Source organism: Quercus lobata, chromosome 3, assembly GCF_001633185.2.
Source record: "Quercus lobata isolate SW786 chromosome 3, ValleyOak3.0 Primary Assembly, whole genome shotgun sequence".
In the NCBI taxonomy this organism is placed as follows: Eukaryota; Viridiplantae; Streptophyta; class Magnoliopsida; order Fagales; family Fagaceae; genus Quercus; species Quercus lobata.
In genome coordinates this window covers 65,660,726-65,684,760 of record NC_044906.1, presented here as the reverse complement: position 1 = coordinate 65,684,760, position 24,035 = coordinate 65,660,726, and the positions used below count along the sequence as shown (strand labels likewise).

The 24,035-nt window shown below is 34.1% G+C and overlaps 2 protein-coding genes and 1 long non-coding RNA gene across 3 annotated transcripts; 1 reads left to right on the top strand and 2 right to left on the bottom strand.

The window, feature by feature from the left end:
* Positions 1 to 2,840: 2,840 nt before the first annotated feature.
* On the bottom strand, positions 2,841 to 4,839 carry LOC115982902. Its single transcript, XR_004089775.1, has 4 exons — positions 4,772 to 4,839; positions 4,493 to 4,584; positions 4,192 to 4,414; positions 2,841 to 4,091 (listed from the first exon to the last, which is right to left on the bottom strand). It is a non-coding gene; the product is annotated as an uncharacterized LOC115982902 (long non-coding RNA).
* A 700-nt stretch (positions 4,840 to 5,539) lies between these two features.
* Positions 5,540 to 8,513, bottom strand: LOC115982901 (pentatricopeptide repeat-containing protein At1g79490, mitochondrial-like). The gene has a single exon (XM_031105652.1). It carries the CDS (start codon positions 8,336 to 8,338, stop codon positions 5,834 to 5,836), a length of 2,505 nt encoding a protein of 834 aa, XP_030961512.1. The 5' UTR covers positions 8,339 to 8,513; the 3' UTR covers positions 5,540 to 5,833.
* A 5,954-nt stretch (positions 8,514 to 14,467) lies between these two features.
* LOC115982900 lies at positions 14,468 to 23,623 on the top strand. Its single transcript, XM_031105650.1, has 11 exons — positions 14,468 to 14,719; positions 16,345 to 16,649; positions 17,297 to 17,374; positions 17,489 to 18,036; positions 19,772 to 20,407; positions 20,619 to 20,773; positions 21,469 to 21,683; positions 21,786 to 21,919; positions 22,016 to 22,371; positions 22,466 to 22,569; positions 23,154 to 23,623. Exons 2-11 carry the CDS (start codon positions 16,361 to 16,363, stop codon positions 23,222 to 23,224), a joined length of 2,586 nt encoding a protein of 861 aa, XP_030961510.1. The 5' UTR covers positions 14,468 to 14,719; positions 16,345 to 16,360; the 3' UTR covers positions 23,225 to 23,623.
* The last annotated feature ends 412 nt before the right edge of the window (positions 23,624 to 24,035 follow it).

Here is a 24,035-nt window from a genome sequence, read left to right as displayed (position 1 = left end):
TTAATTGAATTTACTTTCTCTCTTTGATCTCCGATTTTGTTGTTGTTGTTGTGGTGGCGTGGGTGGTGGTGTTTTGGTGGTTTTCCTCTTGTGTGATGGTGGGTTTTGTGGGGGTAGTGGTGGAAAATAGCATTTTCAGAGTGTTACCAAACACATGAAATTATTTTCTAGAAAAATTTTCATAATACAACCAAACACTTGAAAATATTTTCCTTTTCAGAAAATAGCATTTCCGGAAAATAAATATTTTCCAGAAAATATTTTACATGAACCAAACGCAGCCTTAATTGAAACTGAAAACTTTTATTAAAAGTATGATAGATAAAGGTAAAAGTTAGCTGAATAATATAATGAGTCCTATGAATAGTACCAAAAAATACAGTAGAATCCATAAATAGTAGTAAAAATAAGTTAAAATTGTAAATAAGTCGAAATTTTCAAAACGGACACTTGGTAGTTTAAAAAATATCTCAAAAGAATCTGCTTTATGTATATATTATTCTAGTAAAATAATAACTTTCTACAAAAAAATAATAACAATATAATAACATAAAACTGCAATGATATCTTAAGGATTGGCTCAAAGAATAAATTGATATTATAATATAGTCAGAGTCCCCCCATTTTTAGTAGCGAATTGCATTTCCTTCCTGGGATTTTCTCAAAAAAAATTTAAAGAAAAAGAAGAAGAAGAAGAGGAATTCCTAGGTCCTAGGATGATGCTTTCCAAGTTTATGAATTTTGCCCATTCACGACCAACATGGCTGCACCACCCTCAAGTATTGTGAGAGTTGAGGAGGAGGTGTATCATGCATCTAATGTATGATATATTTTTCCAGAGTTGAGAGCTGGTACTCGGCTGACTACACTGCAAAAAGTAAACTACATGGTTTCGACAAACTATTCGATCCCTTGATTGTAATTACATGTGATCTGATGACAATATCAAATTTAACCTTGAAGAACTCAAACGGAGAGAGGACCATTTGATGGCAAACAGTTTTGTTTGTCTTGAGTTAAGCTGAAGCTAAAAGCTTACGTATAATGGATTCAGTGATGAATTGGTTTGCTAGAGGTAGACTAAATATTCTGGAACTTCTTCTTTTTTTCATACTTTTTTATATTTTGGTTAATAAAAATATAGAAAGTAACCTCAAACCTGTCTGTTTCAGCTTTAGATTAATGAACAATATGTAGTTTCAGAAATCATTATTTAACTTTATTCATGGTCCATGTCTAAATTTATAAAAGGTTGATTATAGCTTGATAAAGATAAATCCAAACTTTATTTTATTTTTTTTTTAAGTTAATCATAACTCATCATATATAAACCAAATTAATTTTTTTTTTTTTGCTAAACATAAACCAAATTAATTTATTTGAATCTATTAAAACAAACTCATAATCTAATCTAACTTAGAAATTCCATCAACATTACTCATCCAATACTAACGAAAATAATACACATAACATCCCCCTTTTGCTGAAAGAATGAAAACTAATCTTAGAATAGCATCCCCACTTTAATTCCAGTATTAATATTCATAACAGATAGAATCCCTTTTGTTGAAAGAATGAAAACTAATCTTAGAATAGCCTCTTGATTTCTCTTTCTTTGTTGTTTGTTTATGTTTTCCTCTGTTCATCATCATGAACAACTTGTATTTTTCCTTTCTCTATTCATCAATAATATTACTCTGATTATCTATCCCAAAAAAAAAAAAAAAATGAAAACTAATCTTACTCCAGGTGCTGGTTAAACTAGTTTGTAATTTTTCTGAGTTATACCAAAAACTTATGATTCAATCTTTTCTTATTGATTGGGATGAGTTAGAGATTAAGGAGTTTATGGTCAGTGGAGAATTATCCTGTTATGCAGCCTAAAGTTTGGGGGGTAAGAAAAGAGAGAGAAAAATATCACCCCCAATACCTGTAGTTCTCTCTTGGACTTAAAAACGCAGAAACAACTGAACAAGTGAATCATGTGACACATGTACAACTAGCTTAGCCAATAAAGTCTAGGTGTGTTCTAATGGTGTATTCATTTTTTTCTTTTCTTTTCTATTTTATCTCTCAATATAGAGTATGGACAGAACATACCGCTTGAATTTTATTCAAACAAATGAGAAAAAGATGATAAAAACAAGACAAAAACACACAGCTATGCTGCAAACTCCACTCACAGGACACCAGCTCAACCTAAAAGGGAAAAACAAACTTCATAAACTACCAGTCTACAACTGTGTAATATAGAGCGCAAAACAGAATCCTACTCTACATCAAAATCAGAAGCTGATAACCTCCAGAAATTACTCAAAACAGTCTTTTGTTTTTTCTTTTTGGATAATTCAATTGTTACAATAAGTGGGGTAGGGGGATTTGAACCTTGGTTCTCTTCATAGAGGAGACAGTCAATGCCACCGAGCTACAATGCTCTTGGCTACTCCAAAGTCAAAACTGTCTTGAATTGATCTTTTGAACCCTCTTTCTAGCCAACAATCTTTATCTCATATCATGCAGGACAGTTCTTTTTCTTTCTTTTTTTGGGTTCCCTACCTACATATTAAATTTGACTGAAATCTACAGAAATGATGGTCCAAGTTACGTGCTGAAATCAAATGCACCCATAATGGGCAGTAGCGTCATTTCATACAATACAACCATTGTACAGATATTTACACTGTGGATTGCAATAGAAAGATAGCTGGACTAGATAATACATCATCAAATGTATTCCCAATTTATATATCAAATAATAGTCACAACCAAGCAGGGCGGTGCAAGGGGACCCCTAAAATATAATCACATGTACCTGATTTGCTGGATCCCCAACTTCTTCAAGGTCTAAATTCTGTAAAATATGTTCTTCACCAGAGTTGATATTTGCAACTTCATTGACATGAAAATGTTATCTTCAGAATCTCAACGGCGGACTACACTATTCAAACCACATTTTGTGTATATTATGAAAAGACAAACAATTTAAATCAGGAGAACAGAATTTCTACTGAGTATTAAAATTATCGTTCCCTTGGTTTTATATTCAGCCATAGGATGGTAAAAAAGAGAACCTATCGACACTGCTACAGAATAATTTTCAAATTTTACAAGTAGTCCAAAAGTAATGGTAGATTTCTTAGCATGTTTTTTTGTATTTCATTTATATATTAATATAATCAATATTATCTAATGTGAAAATAGAGAAAGGACACTGCAGACAAAGGCATTCCTTTACTTGCTTTGAGGATCCCTTTTTGATAGGCCCGTTTTGGCCAACCAAAAGCAGATTATGCCAATGTCAATCACCAAATTATCAACAATGAGAAGTTCATAGCTTCATCAATAACAACTTATCAAAAAAAAAGCTTCATCAATAAAAAATGCAGGACTGATTTTTGTTTTATTTTTTTGAGGATCAGAAGTTCAGGGAAGAAAAGGTTGCTGCAACAGAGAAGTAACAGTAGGCTTTAGCTTGTCTAATCTGCTCTCTATAAAACTATAACCCACCGGCTTACACTTCCTTGCATTATTTAAAGCAAGAAGATATCTCAATGACCAACAATTTAATTGATTTTTTCTTGACACCATGGTCAAGTAACAACCACTATCCACTAGTAACAAGGAAAACCAGTGATTCCAGATTAAAATGATTTTTTGCCATCAAATGGAGTTGCTTCTAGTTCAGTATGCCAACTTATCCTGTTACACGTGCCAACCTTTGACCCTGCTATAATAAAAATTTCAAGAAAATGCCAGTCATGATATCAAGATAGTTGAAACTACACAAAGATATGCACATGTTGAAGTCTTGTACTGCCGGTTTTAGGAAATCTTCATTGCCAGTATTTAAAGAACTGACATAAGAAGAAAACAAGGATAAATAAAATATTCCACTAAAAATGGCTAATTCTTTAGCAGAATTAAAATCTCCATATTCCATAAATTAAAGAATGAAGGACAAAACCACCATAGGTTTACCTATATGCAGTTTTTAAAATCCTTGTATTTCTTTTATTACAATGCTCAAAGGCTCTCCTGTTTGATAGACGATCCATATTTGCATGGTAAGGAAACTTAAGAGCATCGTCCACCTGAAACGATCAAAGGTTGTAGTCTTCTGGCAATTAACTATGGATTATACAGTCAAACATCACTGAATCAGTGAAAAAGGGTTTTATTGCAGGAAATTACCTGTTGGCCAACATATATATTTCATCTATCTGCATGAATTGAACCATTGGATAATTCTTATATCAGAAAATGACGGGTCCAGAAAGTTTGTTTCTCCAGAACAAATTCATCAGAATGTACGATGATTTCAGACGCCCTAAATAATCCCAAGATAGCACCAATGTCTTCACATATCCTCCAGGGGAACTGGAGAAATGATCTTCTGAAAGTCAGGTAAATGGATCTACAAAACAGGATAAAGATATTAAAACTTACCTAAACAATCAAAATCATGTATGCTGTCTCCTGATTCAGAAAATACCTGAAGAAACATCATATCCATTAACACGTAGTACCCGAAACGCCATTGCGCAGGGGGCAGTATCTAAGAATATATCCTCCTCAGTCCTCACCCTGCAGCAAATATCTGCTTGTTGGTAAATATCATCTCTCCCAATAATCAAATACTAAATGCAATCTACAGACTCAAACAAATTTCTGGCTTGAAAATTTAATTGAAGAGAATGGTATGAATTTATTAATCTTCAGAGTGACTATCTATCACACCACAATTGGTGCAATCACCTAAAAATGACATTACCTGTACGTTTCATCCAATACACTTTTGATCTCCTTCCTGAAGTGCCAATTAATTCACAACCTTTCAAGACTGTCAACCATACAAAGATGAGTATATAAACTGTAGGTAGAAAAAATCAAAATTGAAAACAACCAAATAACTATCAGAGAAATCAGAAATGTAGCTAAAAATACATGGCAAAATATAGACAAGTGTGGAGGGAGGAACCTGCATCCCCAAACTTATTGAGTGGCCAAACAACTATCAGAGAAATTAGAAATGTAATCAAGTGGGGCTGTGTGGCAAGCAGCTCCATTGTATCCCATTTGGTCCATTTGGAAGGAACATAATGCCAGGTGCTTTGAGGGCAAAGAACTTGGCATGACCAAGCTGAAATATATATTCCTCAAGTCCTTGTATGAGTGGATATCGCCGCCTACATCATTTTCTATTGTGGGGTTCCTAGATTATTTGGCCTCCTTGAGATTTTCAAAGTTCTTTCTTTTTCAGATTTCTTTTTTTTCTTTTCTTTGTATGTCCTGTTGTATACAGCTAGTGTATTGGGATCACACTTTTTTTCAGATTTCAATAAAATTATTTACTTATCCAAAAAAAAAAAAAAACTATACGATTGGAAGCCACTAAAAGCGAAGTTCAAGTTTCATTGATATTAGAACAATCTGAGTTTCAGAAATAACATGGATTTTCAAAATACAACTCAATGTGTAAATGTTTGTCAAATGACTCAATCATGAGATTAACACCTCTTCTTCTTTGAATTTTTATCATTTGTTATTTATTTTGCCAATACTTCCACTTCTTTTTTGGCCTATATGCATGTCTCATCAATATGAAATAAGAGACCCAAGGTAGAAAGAACACACCGCTATAAGATATAATAACTTAAAGTTCCATTTCACAAATACAGGGCCTATAACTGATATCAGATATGTTTTTTTTTTATAAGTAAGAAAGATGTATATTCAAAAAGCTGCTTTATGCAAAAAAGACACAAAGCAAATCAAAGGTTACAAAAAAGAGAAAAGCAAAAGAACAAAGAAGAAGAGCTGATATCAGATGTGTTTACATTGCCCTCCTTGCAATTAGAGGCTTGGGAGGAGACATAGATCTAATTTCAGGTGCTGAACTGGGAAAAAGTGTGTTCAGCTTGTGCAGGAGGATATCAGACCTTGATGGAATCTCATTTAAAAGAAATTGTTGAACAATTGGTTTCTTAAACCACTCCATGACAGAATCTCCAGGGGCTCTTAGAACCACCTTACTGACCTCAAAAGGAGATTCTACTGAACTCAACATCTGTGCAACCACAATCTTCAAGGTAGGTCCTGTAACCAATTTAATGCGTCTTGGGACAGCACCATAATACAACATGCGTTTTCTGAATCTATGGAGGGTGTGTGCAACTGCTATAAGAGCAGCTCCCACCGACAAGTTTCTAACATCAAGGGACCAAGCAATATGTTGATCAAAGACTATTGCCTTTGGGAAAAGCTTATTCTCATAGGCAACCTTCCAAACACATCGAGCTCGGTTTATCTGCCCCATAAGAACAAGATAGTTGAGAAGAACATTGACAAAGTACCTTGCAGCCCCCTCTTCCAACTCATAATCAATGCTCTGAAAGAATTCCCTCACAAAAGATAAAACTGGTTGTTTCCTCTGCTCTGGGCCTGTGAAGAGTCCACACATGAAAGGGTGTGCCCTATGTTTGGTAGCACTAAGAATAGACATCAAATGCTTCTCATTCTCCTCCTCCTGGCATCTCACAAGATGCGCTAGAATTGATGTGTATAGTATGAGATCAACTTTTGCAGCAGAGCTCACGTATGTTTCAAGGAGAGGTTTGGCTGACTCATACAAACCATTCTTCATACATGATTCAAACAACTGTCTGATTATAAAATTATTTGTTCTAATACCTGATGAGCCCATGAAGCGTAACCATCTCAAAGCAAGATCAACAGAACCATCCTTGATATACACCATCAAAACATCACTAGCACTCACATCAACAGAATACCCCATGGCCTTCATTTCAAGTAAAATTTTGGCAGCCACATCCACAAGCTTCTTGTTAGCCAAAAGCGTCAATAGGGCAGTATAAGTACTTAAACCTGGTCTCATACCTGCATTCGTCATCGAGTTATAGAGCTTCATGGCAGAATCTACTTGTCCAGTGGCTGAATGCATTTCCAAGAGACAAGAATATGTAGATGGGGTTGGTAAAAATCCAGCCTTCTCCATATCTTTAAAGGCGGACATTGCAATATCAAGCTTCCCTGATTTTGCGTGCGACTCAACAATCAATGTGTACAACCCAAAGTTAGGCCTAAACCCTGTTTTCTTCATCTCATCCCAAAGCCTAAGAGCAGTATCTAACTTCCCGGCCTTCACATATGATTCAATCAAAGAAACATACATTGTAGCAGATGATCGGAGCCCATAACCCTGCATTTCCATGTACACCTTCATTGAGGTGTCCAATCTCCCAGCTTTGCCCATTGAATCAACAAGCGACGAGAAGACATTGAAGCCAGGCCGGAAATTCCTCTCTTTCATCTCTTGGAAGAGCTTAAAAGCAGCATCAAGACGGCCTGATTTCGCCAAACTTGGTATCATCAACTCATAAGTTGACCCATCCAACAAACACCCTGCTGCTTCCATGCTTCCATATATCTCAAATGCCTTATAAGGCAAACCCTTATTCAAAAACAATGTAATAAGAGAGTTATATGTTTGGACATCAATTTTACAACCTGAATCCTGAACCTTCTTAAAACAACAAAATGACACCTCTAATTTCTCAGCTTTAGCCAAATACTGAATAACCCGATTATACGCAGTAAATGATGAAATCCCATTATTACTGGAATCACCAACCATTTCATCAAACAACAATTGGATTCCATCAAAATCTCTATTTTGGTTTAACCCATCAAACAGCATCGCATAACACTCATCATTTGGCAGATACCAAGACTGCCTCCTAGCCCATCTAAACAAACTCAAACAAGCATCACTATCCTTAACAACCTTCAAGGCTTGAGTAATGTGAGTCATAGTTGGTACAAATTGGAGTTTATCCAACTGGGTCTCCAACTCAGGTCCCCATTTCCACCTCTTCACAACCTCAACAATCTTAGCAACCGCCGAGGCATTCAAAAATGGCTTCTTTATCCCACCCACCATCACATGGTCATCAACACCAGGCTCAACTGACCTCACACCTTTCCCACTGTAAATAACAGTCCCTGATTCATCTAAATATTCTATTTCCTCAGTCCACTCACCAGACCCACCATCACTGTTCTTTCCAGAACAGTAATTTCTACTGAAACTAAGGTTGACAAAATTAGGGTCTTTTGGTATAGAAAGCTTTTGGGAAATTGTACTGAAACCCATTATAGAGCTCAAAAAACTGAAGCTTTTGCAACATGAATACAGTTCAATTGTGTACAAATTAGGGGTTATTGAATTGAAAGAGTGAAATGAAGAGGTACAGCTAGAAGTGGGGTTTCTGGTGAGTGAATAGAGAGTTCTAGGGTTCAATTTCCTACAAATAATCATTGAATTTTCGTGGGGAAACTGAGTAATTAGGAATGTAAAGAAGAAGAAAAAAAATTTAGGGGTTTTGGTTATTGGAAATGCTTACCCGGCTAAAACCCTTTGCATTGATGCCCGCTTGTTTGCAATTACAGCACTGAAGAGACTGAGAGAGAGGGGAAGAAGAGTGGTAATGGGCCGGGTTTTTTTACGAGGCCCAAGACCAAATGACTGGTTTGATGGATGAGGCCCTATCAAACTTTATGGTCACTAGATACCATATCATATTTTATCAAAAGAACCACGTATTGTAATAAGTTCATAAAAATTTATAAATTTATAAAAATAAAAATAAAATATAAAAAAAAAAAGGTATTGTAACATCTACGAAAAATACCACAAACCTCATAAAATTAAACAATACGAGAAATAGATGAAGCCATTTGGCATAACCTCGGCTTCTAAGCTCAACTTGTAGTATATAGTATACTACAAACAAAACCCTAAATCATATTTAACAACCAAAATTATAGAACAAAAAAAAAAAAAAAAACTTACCAGTAATGTTTGTGGAGAGAATCTAGTCTAAAAAACCAAAACAAAGTATTAAGGATGAAACCCAGATTGTGTGAAGGGTTTAGTTGAGTTGAATCCACCATTAGAACTTATGAGAGAAATGAATTAGTGAGAGGTTAAAGGGGAAGATCTGTGTTTAGATGAGAACGAAGAGAGAGAGGAGAGGAATTGTCGAATGGTTAGGAAGGAAGAGACGTTGTGAGAAGAGAGAGTTTATTTTTATTTTTTTATCGAGTTTTAGTTATAGAAGAAGTATTACCGGGTTTTGTTTTAAGTGGCAGAAAATTTTTTTCCCCGGTTTTATAGTAAAATTAGAATTTATTTATTTATTTATTTATTTATTTAAGTAATGCTAACGTGGAAATTTGAGGAAGTTTTAGAGGATTCGGTTTTATATATATATATATATACTAGTTGCTATTGGAAAATAGATTTAATCCGTCTTTTATTCTATTAAATTTAATCTTTCTTTTATTCTTTTAAAAAAGAGTTTAGGTTTAATGATAAAAAGCAATCATCGTGTAATTGACGCAATAGATTAACATTCTATTGAAACTATAAAAAAAAAAAAAAAGGGTATAACATCATTTTGAGTAGTAAATCTATAGTTTTATAACATCTTAAACCTTTTTTTTCTCAATGGCATAATGTGGTAGGATCCCAAAAGAGTATGTGTAAAATCTAACAATAAAAAGTTGTTCTTAGTAGGCCAAAAATGCATTCATTTTGTTAAATAAAATCATAAATTTTATCACATTTTATAATAACTTTACGAATTTATAGCATTTATCTTTTAGTTAAGGTTGTATTAGAGAAGTGGAGTTTTTCTTAATTGGATGTGTTTATGGTTAATATTTATTATTTACACACCTTTGTTTCAATGTCCAATTAACTTTTTACAAAATTGACCAAAATGACATTTTACACCTGTCAAAGTTTGCATCAAAATTTTCAACACAAAAAATTAATAATAAAATAAAGAATAATTTGAACAATTATTTTACGTGAACTTTTCACTGAATAGCCAATCTAGATTCAACTTGCACCTAAAGCGTGCAACAAACCATTTCCCAATTTTCAATTTCATTATTAGTTGCCTAAACTTCATATTGCTACTATACTAAACTTCATATTGCTACTATACTAAACACCTCTTTAGATGCGTACTTAGAAACGTAGCATCCCATAAAAACCTCTTACCCAATTGGCATTAAGCCAGAAGAGCAAACAGCCCCAAAAAAATATGAAACTACTTCACACTCTTGGCTTTAGTATTCTTGGAACCAAATGCTTACTAAACATCAGATTTTGTATATCAAATTGTTAAACACTCTGAATGCTTTTATTCACTTGATAACAATTTTCACAATTACTACAACAGGCCATTGAAAAAAAATTATATAGTAATAGTAACTAATAATGCTAGGTCTATCTTTTTCTTAAAGCTAACATAATGAAGTTTGAGGGAACATTTCAACTTAATGGGGTGCAAGCAAAATGCAAATCAAACTAAACTCTCAGGATAAACTACCACTATAAACAAATGCAGGTCCTCCCATTCCTTCTAGCAAGCCAATAGTAGCTGTAAGAGTTATCACAATTGCTCAATTCCATGCAATTCAAAAGAAACCAATACTAAAAAATCACACACACAAACCAAAATTCAATAATATCAAAAAAAAAAAAAAAATCAATTGGTACATACAATTCTAAAAAAAACCCATTCTCTGCTTCTTTTCGTTTATGCCCATCTTTTTGTTTTTCTTTATCATTCAACCTTAATCAAAACCAATAACCCAAATACCTAAATCAAAGACACTTAACCCAAAATGACAAAACTTAAATCATATTTAACACCAAATTTTCTTGTTTTAAAATACTTGCACTATAACGGTTCTGGCGATATATGGGTAGGGGTTGGGCTAAAGGTGGGGTGATGGTTTGACATGGTGGTAGCCCTCGAGAGGTTTTAAGAAAGACAGAAAGAACGACTGAACTGTCGAAGGAGAAGGAGAATCAGAATGGAAGAGAGAGCGTTTGAAATCTAAATGCGTAAGGTTTGCATAAAACTATAAGGGGAGTCGGGTAATAGGTTTGAAAAAAAAAGAAAAAACAAAAGAGATTAAATTATATTTAAAAAATAAAGAAAAAAAATACTGATGTAAAAATTTGTGGAGCTAGCAAAACTAAAGTGACATCATATTATGAAGTCAACCGAAAATCAGATGCTTCGGTTTTATAGTATATATAGATGAACACAAATAATAATTTTGAATATTCACACTATTTTTTTTGTCTCTAACATTACACCACAATAAATTAACCACCGTTATATTACAAAACGACAACGTATGCATGTTGGGAAAAATCCGAGAGCAAAGCTGTGCGTTTTGATAGCTGGGTTCGAAAACCAAAACGACCCGAACCCATATAGAGCCCCAAACAACAAAAATCCATGGTCTGCAAACTGCAAACGAATCAAATCGAAACAGAGAGAGAGAGAGAGAGAGAGAGTGTTTTAACTTTTAAAGCCCGAAACAGAAACACAAAAAACACTTTTGTGTTTTTTTGCGTCTGCAAGTGGATCTACCAAACATTCACTCTCTCCCGCGTGATCTCTCTTCAGGTAAACGCTTCAAAACCTTCTACGGTATTGGATCACCAATCTGATCGGTCTTATTAGATTTGATCATCTCTGAGATTGATTTAAAGTCCAGGAATGTCTGATTGTGTCAATTTGAGTATTGGATTCAGGGGCGGCCCTAGACATTTTGAGGCCTAAGGCGAAAACTAAAAAAAGTATGTGTATGTGCATGTGTGTTTATGAGTGTGTATGTATATGTGTATGTTTATATTTATATTTATGTATATGTGCATGTGTATTTATGTTTATGTTTATGTTTATGTATGTGTATGCATGTGTATGTGTGTATGTGTATGTGTATGTGTATGTTTATGTGTATGTGCATGTGTGTTTATGAGTGTGTATGTATATGTGTATGTTTATGTGTGTGTATGTGTATATTTATATTTATGTATATGTGCATGTGTGTTTATGTTTATGTTTATGTATGTGTATGCATGTGTATGTGTATGTGTATGTGTATGTGTATGTGTATGTGTGTATGTGCATGTGTGTTTATGTTTATGTTCATTTATGTTTATGCAAGTTTATGTATGTGTGTATGTTTATGTATGAACACAAACACAAACAAATATACACAAAAACAAACAAATATAAACACATACACATAAACACGCATAAACAAAAACAAACAAACATAAACACACATACACATAAACACATACACATAAACATAAACATACATAGACATAAACACATATACAGACTGAGAAAAATTAAACCCTCATATAGACTGGAAAAAATTGCAATCTAAAACCAATCCTCAAACAATTTCGTTAGTTACTTTGCTGTGCTAAATCGAGCCTTTATGTATGTTTATGTTTATATTTAAGTTTATGTGTGTGTATGTTTACGTTTACGTGAGTTTATACGTGTTTATGTGGATGTGTGTTTATGTTTATATTTATGTATATGTATATTTATGTATATGTATATTTATGTGTATGTGTATGTATGTTTATGTGTATTTGTATGTGTATGTGTATATTTATGTATGTGTGTATGTGTATGTGTATGTATGTTTATGTGTGTATGTATGTTTATGTGTATTTGTATGTGTATGTGTATATTTATGTATGTGTGTGTATGTGTATGTGTATGTTTATGTATGTGTGTGTATGTGTACTTATGTATGTATATGTGTATGTGTGTTTATGTATTTGTATGTGTATGTGTTTATGCGTGCTTATATTTATGTATGTTTATGTGTATGTGTATGTGTTTATGCGTGCTTGTGTATGTGTATGCGTAGGTCTTTTTGTGTTTTTCAGATTCAAGTACAATACCCTGATGCAATTGTAATTAATGGCTGAGATTAAAAGTTGAAAAAATAATTTTCAATCTCAACCATTAAATAAAATATATTAAAGGAGAGTTAAAAAATTTTTTAAAAAAAGAGTAAAAAATGTAAAAAAAAATACCTACAACAATGCACTTGATCTCAGTCCGTCTTTTTTCTCTCACCATTTTTTTTTTTTTTTTACGCAGTGCTTTGTTTTTCTTCCTTTTATTTCTCTTTATACGTTGCCTAGACTAACAGGAGAGGAGCGAGCGAAAACCACGTCAAGAAAGGAAATCGAAGATTGTGCTACCGAGCCAAAGATTATGAAAATCTCTTCCTCTTAACTCAGACGATCATCTTAGATGAAATTGTGGCTCACGAGACTTTACCAGATTATGGTGTGTGATTTTTGGTTATTTATTTATTTATTTGAGATTATGAAGCAAATAGTTTTTATATTTTGTTTATCTTTTCTATTTTCTGAAAACACTTTTCTAAGAAATACCCTTTTTTTTGCTTTACTTTGAGTCTATCATTCGTGCTTGTGGTATGTGTTTTATTAATTTGGATCTAAAATTAGTCCAACAAGATGATTCTTCTTCTAAAATATAATAACAAAACCAATATATGTTTTTTTAACGGTGGGTTCACTTTCAGTGTTTTCATTTTGTGATTTTGGTTATTTTTTGGGTTTTATGCTTTGATTTCGGTGGGTGTGATTTGATTTGTGATTTGGTGGGCTTCTGGTTTTTGTTGTGATTGATTTTGGCTGGGTTTCGGCAATGGTGTGTGGTTGGAGGTGATGAGCTTGAAAAGCTCCGGCTATGGAGGTTTAGAAGGAGAGCTTGGTGGTCAGCCATGGAGCACGGTGTAACATGGGTTAAGGCAAAGAGAGGATGAGAGGGAAACAGGGGCGACCCTAAACATTTTGGGGCCTAAAATGAGAACTAAAAATAAGGCATTTTTTATACTTATATATTAATTAAATTAATGTTTATTTAATATTTTTATATTATATTTTTCATCATTATTTTCATTTTCTTCTAAATTATTTTGAAGTTCATTATCAAGATTTTTTGTATTGCAAAATTGAATATTATTTTCTTCTAAATTATTTTCTTCTAAATTATTTTGGTGAAATTCTTGCTCATTTGTGATATTTTCATCTAAATTTTGTGTTATATTTTATTTATTACCAATAACAAATTTATCCATTGATCATTTTTTAGACTCAATTAATTTTTCTTCTTTTTTTCTTTTTTGAAGTTTTTCATATCCAAATGCATATTTTCTAGTAGACATTTCTAATTAAACAATATATTTATAAATACTAAAATAAAAAAAATAACTTTCAAGTATAGAGCAAATAAGAAATAAAACCTGATTTATATAAAAAATATTGTTGTAGTTTCACTGAACAATAACAAGTTTTTAGCAATCTCAAAATGCATAAATTTTAAAAAAAAAAAAAATTAAGCACAAACATAACAAAAATTTAAGCAAAACCATAACACTGACACAAGACTTATTAATAAGACCCACAAAAAAAAAACAAAACAAAACAAACCCTATCTATAACCAAAAAAATAAAAACTTGAAGGCCCAAACTTAACGCCCAGTCCAGGGAGGGTCCAGGCAGCCACCGATAAGTGATAAACAAAGTTACAAAACCAGCCAGGGAGGGCCCAAATAAACAAAGTTATCTTAAGTTCTTAACAAATAAAATGGAGTGCCCTGTGCCCAAATATTTATAATTTTATACCTGATTCCTGAACCTCAGAACCTGATACGGTGAGGTGGGCAGTTGAGACTTGAGAGAGGCGGAGAGCAGAGAATCAGAGAGAGGCTGAGGCGGTCCAGCTGGAGACTAGAGAGAGGCGGAGAGCACAGACTAGAGAGAAAGGTAAAATTTTTAGGGTTATGAGTGGATTTATTTGTTTTGATTTGTGATTGTTTTGTGGTTAATCTCTTAGACCGGATTTGTAGTTTATCTGTTTTTTTTTTGGTCAATGATTTTGTTTAGAACCAATGTTTAATAGGATTTACCAAAATTTTTGTTTTTTTGGTTAAAAGGATGTGCCAGATTATTTTTGTAATTCATTTCAAACTAAATCCTCTACTACCCGGTTGGTTCTTTTCTAAAATTTTGGGGGCCTTAGGCAATTGCCTAACTCGCCTAAGGGAAGGGCCGGCCCTGATTGGATTTTGTTTGTTTTGACTGTTAATGAAAATGCTGTGAGAATGAGATTTTAATTTTAAATTTTTTTGTTTTTTTCATTTTAAGTGGCTTTTACTGCTTAATCCAAGTGCAAATTAGTAAATTTTAATGTTTATATAATTTTTCTATTTTGTGTACTTATATGGTTTAATACTTGGTGGCCACTAGCTGAGGCTCACTAAACTTATCTGCAGTATCATGTTATACATTTTCATAAATTGCTCGTGTTGCTGTATCGTACCATACCCATGTCTATGTCTGTGCATCCTAGACTAAGACATTTGGAATTGGATTCAATTTTTGATTTGATGGTGCTACTTTTTTCGAGGCATAGCTTTAAAAGCAGGTGTCACGCCTATGTGTGTTTATTACTACTGGGAAAAAGTTAATGGATGCCATAAGGTTATTGGTTTTGGAAGTCTTTTTAGAAACTTGGTATCAAAACTTTCCTAAAATGATTAATTAACAAATGCCCTAAGGACACCTGTTAACTAGACCCTTATTACTATTATTAGAATAGGGATCCTATCTATTTCAAGTGAAATGGAGAGAGTTTGTTTTATTGTTAAGATTTTATTTCTTGTATCTAATAGTATATATGGTGCCATGTTGTTAATCTTGAATGATGTGGCATCAGGTACACTTTAAGATTTGTAAGATTTAATTTGAACCATGAAATGGAGAGGAACCTATTCCTTATAAGTTCAAATGATGGGGTACCGTGTACGCCTTCAGGTTGTAATATTTAATTCAAACTATGAAATGGTCCTATTTGAAATGGAGAGGGAAGAGTGCTTTTTAAGCTGACAGTGTAGTTTTTAGCATCTGATAAACAACTTTCCCTTTGTAATTGTTGTTATCCATTTTCCCCTTTGTAATGCTTTTCGTTTTAGTGAATGACTCAGAAATTGCAGTTTTCATTTTAGAAGAAAGTGCCAACCGTTTGTTTGGTTTTTAGGTTTAGTGTGAGAATTTGTATGTCATTGGACATTTCGTGTGAGGAGTTTTTATTATTCTTGAGGTTGATGATAATGCCCTTCATTTCATTAAACAATAGTTTTTTTTTTTTTTTATATATAAGTAACAAAAATTTTATTGAAAAAAAAAACCACCCATTTCATTAAACAGCGTTATGTTGTGTTTACTTTTGTTAGTATCTATGGAAATATACAGATGTTATGACACTGGTTTGCAATTTTCAAGCCAGGCATGCTTGTAAACTACTTTTTTTTTTGGGGGGGGGGGGTAATTTAATAGTTGATTTAGATATTTGACGTTGTAATTAGAAGATGACATCTTTTATTGTGCAGAGAAATCTTTGGGACAATGAATTTTCTTCTGCGGCCTACTCAAAATGCAGCTGCAGAACAGCCATCTATTCATGAATCTGCTTCAGACACGCTTTATAAGCCAAAACCTGGAACAACTTTGGAGGGTCTTATAGCTGAAGATCCAAATCCAGAGTATTCCCCTGTTGAAGATCATTATGGAGAGACTGTTGGTGTTGAAAGTGAGAATGGCAATGTTGGAGGTCCATGTGCTAAGGATGAGTACCCTGCTCTCATGGAGCACTCTGATGTTTCTGAAGAAGAAGGATGGATTACCATTCCATATAGTATGTCCTTGCAAATATTGTCAACTTGTGTAGTGCATCTGGTTGCATCATATGTTTATTTTGTGTGAATTTTGGATTGATGCATGCAGAAATCAAGAAGAGCTTTGAATTGAGTGAATTAAATTTGATGGGGAAAGGTAATTATTAAAAGAATGTCAAATACAATTTCTTATCAGCAAATATTGTGCTAGTAGTTGATCAAGCTCACTTGGGTAGATGGGTGGTGATGGTGGGTTTAGTTAAGATTTTAAAAAGCATGGAAAAAGCTGGTATTCTGCAACGGTTCACTGTTGACCATTCCCTCTCTGTCTCAAATTTTGAAAGTTAAAAGATCTCTGCTGTTCCCTTAGTCTTTTAAAGAAATCTCAGCGTATTCTTACTATAACAAGGTTCAAGGGATTGCATATACTTTGGTAAGACATAGATAAGGATTTCCTGACTTTGGTTCATGGCTCAAATGCTTGATTTACATCACCAATTTTATTTTGTGAATTATATTGTTTAATTAGTTTCATTCAAGCTTTGCTTAGTTTGTGCTTTGATGTGCTGTATGAGGTTCTCTTCATTGTTAATTTTCTTTTTTAATTATTAAAAAATTATTAATATGTGCTGTTTTGGTATATCTAATACATGGTTTGTTTTTGTAGAGGAACTCCCTGACAGTTGGAGTGATGCCCCAGATATTCACTCATTACGCTCAATGGACCGCTCCTTTGTTTTTCCAGGTATTTAATTCTTTTTTGATTCTTAACTTCTTTCACTTCTCACATGCACCTGTTCTTTTCCCATGAGATATTTTGCATTTATGACACGGGACCTGATTTCTATTTCTTATGCAGGTGAACAAGTTCATATCTTGGCATGCTTGTCAGCATATAAGCAGGATACAGAAATTCTTACTCCATTTAAAGTTGCTGCTGTAATGAGTAAGAATGGTAAAGGGCAAAGCCCCCATAAACAAAATGGAAACACAAAGGGTGGAATGAATTCAGTGTCGGGAACAGGGGAAAATCCTGATGGTCAGGATATGGATCAGAATGGTGAAAGGCTATCGAAAGAGAAGATTGATCCTGTAAAGGATGTTTCTGTTAGTGAATCTCTTCTACGAATGGAAGACCACAGAAGACAGACAGAGATATTATTGCAAAAGTTTGAGAACTCCCATTTTTTTGTTAGGATTGCAGAGTCAGATGAATCACTATGGTCGATAAGAAGTTCTTCTGAGAAGTCTTCAGAATCTTTGGACATAAATGGTCTAGATTCTACTGCAAAAAGCATCTCTCATCCTAATGCAGTTATTGATAGAGGGAATTTCAATGCCAATATCGCTGGAGGAGTGGCAAGAAATTGTATTAAGTGTTGCTCCCTTTCTAATGGAGACCTAGTGGTATGTGCCACAAACTTCTAGTTAATGATATAAACTATGTTCAGACATTTGATTTTTGTACTGATTAAACTTGTTCTTGCTTAGGGTGTATTTTTATTATACCATGCTGTGGGAGCTTTATACCATCGTAACTTGTGCTAGATGCGTCTGTCTGATATGCTGGATGTTCTGTACTGGTCCAGGAAACCTTTCTGTCAGTGATATAAAAATGAAAATTCATACATTGAGCTGTAGATTTTGTAGATATTGTTATCTCCACATTTTGAAGCTGCAACTTGTACCTCAGAATTTCATCTCACTATTATGGTGCATATTTTCCTATTGTTATATTTTGATCTGTGACAGCAAGCTCAGTATTTTGGTTGCACCTCATGACTGACATGTATTTATTTATTTATTGCTGAATGAAATGTATCTATTTTTATTACACTGCATAAATATCAACGGAACCAATGTTTTGGAGTCAAGTAACTAGTATTCTCTTAATTGTTCTTCAACTAGAAACTCCCTACGTCCTAATCACTTGAGTTAATCTTAATTAAGGTTATTTGAGGACCTATAACTATAAGTTTTTGATAATAGATTAATATTTTTTTTTTTTTTTTAATAATTTATTTAGGCAAGCTAAATAATTAGAGAACTAGGGAAGGGCTAAACTAGAAAGTACTTTTGTGGTGCATCACAAGACACTAATGACAACCACTAATGAATCTACCTCATATGGTGCCTCCTTTGTTTGTACAAGGTGGAGGGTGAGTTTGTGGGTTCAAGATCCATTAGATGCATATGTAACTCACCATTAAAAGATAGAGCATATTGATAAAAAAGAAAGAAAAAAAAAGACTTCTCTAATTTTTATCATATTACCATTGAAGAACATTCAGCATATAACATTGGCTATTGACATTTCTAATCTGGTGGAAATCTGGAGCACTCGATGATGATTCATGCACTACTTGGGTTGGCTTCACATTTTTCCCCCTTTTATGATAAATAAAGGCTATTGATCATATGGAATCTTGTGATAACATCACCAAGCTAGCTAGAATCTGAGTTTTAAGGTGGGGAATTTTTCTGTTACAATGAACCTCCATATGCTGGCTAGTTGGTCTTGAAATGTTTTGGTGATCATTTAGACTAGATCCTTCTCCATGATCATGCTAATGACCTTTCTCTTCCCTATCTCAGTTTGACAACCTGAATCATGGCCAAAAAAAATGGCAACTAATGTCTTCATCTCTCCACTACGGATTGTAATCTTCTTCAACTCTGCATAGCTAAAAAGGATTGTTGATGTCCCACCTGAAAAGAAGGGATTGCTACACAGTTTGACAGAACTTTGTTCTGAGTTATGCTTTATACTTACTCCCAGTCAAAAGTGCATTTTAAGTTACCTAGCTTTGTGCAGAATATTACTGGAGGAAAACCCTGGGAGATCCTAATTTGTATTAAACTTCTTCTAAAAATAAAAATAAAAATAAATTTTTTTAAAAATGTATTAAACTTAAATTGTAAATGGTGCTTGTTAAATTACAGATTCTCCCAAAAGTTTAAGCTATTAGGATATGATAAATTTAATCATTTAACCATATACTTCTAACAGTGCTTATGAATCTAAACTAATATTGTAGCATAAATATGATGTTTGAATGTTTATATTCCTGATGCATATTGCTGTTTTCCAGTTGTTAGGATTGCTGGTTCTCATCTTGTTTGCTTGTTTGGAATGATGCAGGTGTGTTTACAGGTGAATGTTGGTGTTGATTTTTTGAGAGACCCTGTCATTGAAATTCTTCAATTTGAGAAATATCAGAGCAGAAATTTGTCTTTTGAAAGCCAGGACAATTCGGTTTTTGCAAATCAGGACCCATGTGGAGAACTGTTAAAATGGTTGCTTCCCTTGGATAACACTCTCCCTCCATCTCGTCCTTTATCTCCTACTCTAAGTTCTAGTTCAGGAATTAGTAGCTCAATCCAAAGGTCCACTCCTTCTTCCTCATCTGGCTCTGGCTCTCAACTATTTTCTTTTAGCCACTTTAGAAGTTACTCCATGTCATCTCTTCCTCAAAATACTGCACCACCCCCTGGACCTGTTAAAGTCACCAGTTCTAAGCCAAGCTTTGATCTTGATGATTGGGATCAATTCTCATCTCAGAAGCCTTTGAAGAGTAAAAAAGTTGGGAGTGAAGAGCTTTTATCTTTCCGAGGTGTGACTTTGGAGCGAGAACGGTTTTCTGTTCGTTGTGGACTGGAAGGCATCTATATACCAGGTAGAAGGTGGAGAAGAAAACTTGAAATTATTCAACCTGTAGAAATCCATTCTTTTGCTGCTGACTGCAATACAGATGACCTTATTTGCGTCCAAGTAAAGGTGTGAACGATTTATACTACTGAGTCTAGTTATTTGATAAATATACTTCTTCCCCATAATTGATATAATATTTGACCAGACTATATTTGATAAATATACTTCTTCCCCGTAATTGATATAATATTTGACCAGACTATGTAGAAATAACATACTTGTTGAGTTATGCATTTATCTTTTGCCCTAATTATGTAGCATATCCAATTGTTTGCAGAACATTTCTCCTGCGCATACGCCAGATATTTTGGTATACATAGATGCTATAACAATTGTTTTTGAGGAGGCTTCAAAAGATGGATTACCCTCGTCATTACCAATCGCGTGTATTGAAGCTGGCAATGAACACAGTTTGCCAAACCTAGCCCTCAGGTTGTTGTTCACTCTAGGTATCTTAATTTACTTTCTGTTGTTAGCTCTGGTACTGTATTCCCTGGATCTATCACTGTTGCTATTCTTGGTGGTGGTTATGTATATTTATATCATTTTAAAGGATAATTAATGTTTAGAAGTACATAAATATTTGTAGGCTATGTCAAACTTGGGTAATGACAGCTGTTGCTGTGCAAATTCTGTTTACATGGGGACAATGCCTTAGTTACAAGCATGGTAACTAATGAAATTTTGATGCAGCAGATCTGGTACTAACTTGATGCAGAAAAAAGGCCTTGGTCTTCTGTAATTTGGCATGGCAAAACAGCACTTGCCTGAGTTTGGTCTGTCATAATCTAAACATGTTTGAGGTCATCCAAAATCTTTTAATTCTATGTTGGGTTTGGCTTGTATTAGTTGGACATCAAGAATTGCTCACCCCTTTTTTTATGATGTTTCCAGTGTGTGGACATGTTGATGTCAATTGAATCATGATTCTAGTGTAACGGATTGCATCATTCTGGATATTTGTCCTTATTGCTGAAAAGATTATATAGGAGAGTATATATGTGCTAATTGAAGGGAAGAATAGAGATATTTCTCGAGTGTCTAGGGAGTAGTGTGTAAATGGAAAGAATCTTAATTCAGTATAATCACAAGTTTATATGTTCTCTTAAATCTTTTCCTCATGACAGGAGGGGAGAGGAGCATTCTTTTATTCTTAAACCTGCAACTTCTATGTGGAAGAAACTCAAAGCTCATGGTGAAAGAAGTTCCCAGTCATCACAATTACGAGCTGGAAATGCTGCATCTAGTTTGCGTGTTCTCCCCAAAACTGTTGAAGGAAAGAGGAGTGCTTCAACTACTGATCAGTATGCAATTATGGTTTCATGTCGGTGCAACTACACTGGTATCTATATTGCTCTTAGTTTACCATATTATCTGAAAAATATAAGCAGTTACTTGTTTCTAATTATTACAATGTTTATCCCATGGTTTTTGTTGTGTGTAGAGTCAAGATTGTTTTTCAAACAGCCAACAAATTGGCGACCACGTATGTCAAGGGATCTTATGATCTCTGTTGCATCTGAAATTTCAGGACAGTCTCCTGATCCCAATGAAGGGGTCTCCCAGCTTCCTGTTCAGGTTTCATATGAATTGATTATTCATTTGTCAGTGTGTAGGTACCGTATCTCTACTCATGCTACTACATAATTTCATCTAACTAGTTCAATTTCTCAGGTCCTAACTCTTCAGGCTTCAAATTTGACCTCTGAAGATCTTACTTTGACAGTTCTTGCTCCAGCCTCATTTACTTCACCTCCAACTGTGGTGTCCTTAAATTCTTCACCATCAACACCAATGAGTCCATTTATTGGATTTTCTGAGTTTACAGGAAAGGCAAGTGCTGACCGACGTGGTAGTGCTATGCAAAGGCCGGGATCAGCACCTCTTTTATCGGATTCACAGAAGCAGAACAGTGATGGTGGAGCGCGGTCAGTTTCCTTTAATGAGCATGCTTCTCCCACATCTGATGTTGTTCCTAGCACTGGTCTGGGTTGTTCACATCTGTGGCTGCAGAGTAGAGTTCCATTAGGGTATTCCTTCATTCTTCTTCTTCTTCTAATCTCTTGCTCTCTCTCTCTAAATATATAGTTATGCTCATCATTACAATTTACTGTGGTGCATCAGATGTGTTCCTTCTCAATCTACAGCTTCCATCAAGCTTGAGCTACTTCCACTGACTGATGGCATAATTACACTTGATACCTTACAAATTGATGTCAAGGAGAAAGGTAAAGGAATCAATGTGTTTATTTTTACTGTTTGACTTATTCATACCTGCATGCTTGAGCTGTCAGAAGAAATAGTTATTTATGTGTTTCTGTTGACCCATACTAAGTTCTCATCTAATGGTTGGAGCGTTAAAAGATGCATTAATTCTGAGGGATGCTTTTTCTTTCTTATATCATAGCCATGTTGGGTTTCAAATACAACTCTTCATGGATAGAGCTACAACTTATCATTTATCTAAACACACTGACCGACCCCCACCCCACACATGTTCTTTCATGGATTCTTGGAGGTCTATCACTGATACTTCTATCCAAAGCCACTGTCTCCAGTTCTGATTGTTTAGTATTACTGTAATTCCAAGCAGGTAGCATTCTTTGTTTAATGCTGATTTATGAATATTTTCTAGTCTAATACATGTGTTGTCATTTGTCAATGAAAAGGCTTATATACTAGAAAGCTCTTACTTGGTTTCATGATCACTGCTTCCTGTGTCCTTTTTCTCATGGTTATCCTATAATCTTAATCCAACAAGCTAACTATTTTCCCTTAAGTTCTTATGGAAGTTTACTTTCTGGCATAGCAGGTCTTACCTATGTCCCTGATTACTCACTGAAGATCAATGCAACTTCCAGCATTTCTACAGGTATTATATAGGATTGAACTATAACTTCCATTTTTCCCACATCTTATCTTGAACAGCGGAAAGAATTACTCATCCAGTAAGCATATTAGGCTTTGCTGTTTGCCATCCAAGCAACTAGCATCAAGTACATTTTTCCTCTCTCTTGAGTGTAGTTGGTATTGTCGTGTTAAATTTGTTTTAGAAATATAGCTTCACATTGTGTGTTGTAAACCATGAACTTGAGAAGGGGAGTTGTTACATACCCTTTATAGGAAAAGAATGTATGCTTTGTAGAGTAATTTACTCTCTTGAAATTTCCCATTCGATACTACTGAATAAAAGCAGAGAAATTATTACAGCGCTTTCCACGGTGATGATCTATCTGTATCTTTGGATTTTCAGTGGGATTATTATTACCCTTTTTTTTTTCAGCCTTTGTTCTTCTAATTATTTAAGTATTTATGCCGTTCATTCATATTGCTTTTGCCTTCTTTCCCTTTGTTGTACAATGTATCAGCAATAACAAGTGTGGAAATTTAGAGGACAGTATTATGTTTGATTTAGATCATAACATACCTGGGAATAATAGTATAATTTTGATTCTGGATTTTTAAAAATGCCGTTGCATTATTTTGCGCAAACAGCAGCCTTTTGGATATTCTTGTACTCTGTATCAATTTCAAATAATATGATCTTACACATTAAGCACAACATGCGGCACTCATATTCTAGTATACTACAAAAATATTCCGTTACAAACTATTGATCGTAGCTTCATTGCAACCATGAGCATAAACTCATTTCATATTGAATTAGCGAAGTTCTTAAGATCATGACATGTAT

Coding starts and splice junctions, on each gene's coding strand:
- LOC115982901 (XM_031105652.1), bottom strand. CDS start 8,338: ATGATTATTTGTAGGAAATTGAACCCTAGAACTCTCTATTCACTCACC.
- LOC115982900 (XM_031105650.1), top strand. CDS start 16,361: ATGAATTTTCTTCTGCGGCCTACTCAAAATGCAGCTGCAGAACAGCCA. Junction 20,408..20,618: donor TTATTTGCGTCCAAGTAAAG/GTGTGAACGATT, acceptor AATTGTTTGCAG/AACATTTCTCCTGCGCATAC. Junction 21,920..22,015: donor TCTCCCAGCTTCCTGTTCAG/GTTTCATATGAA, acceptor TCAATTTCTCAG/GTCCTAACTCTTCAGGCTTC.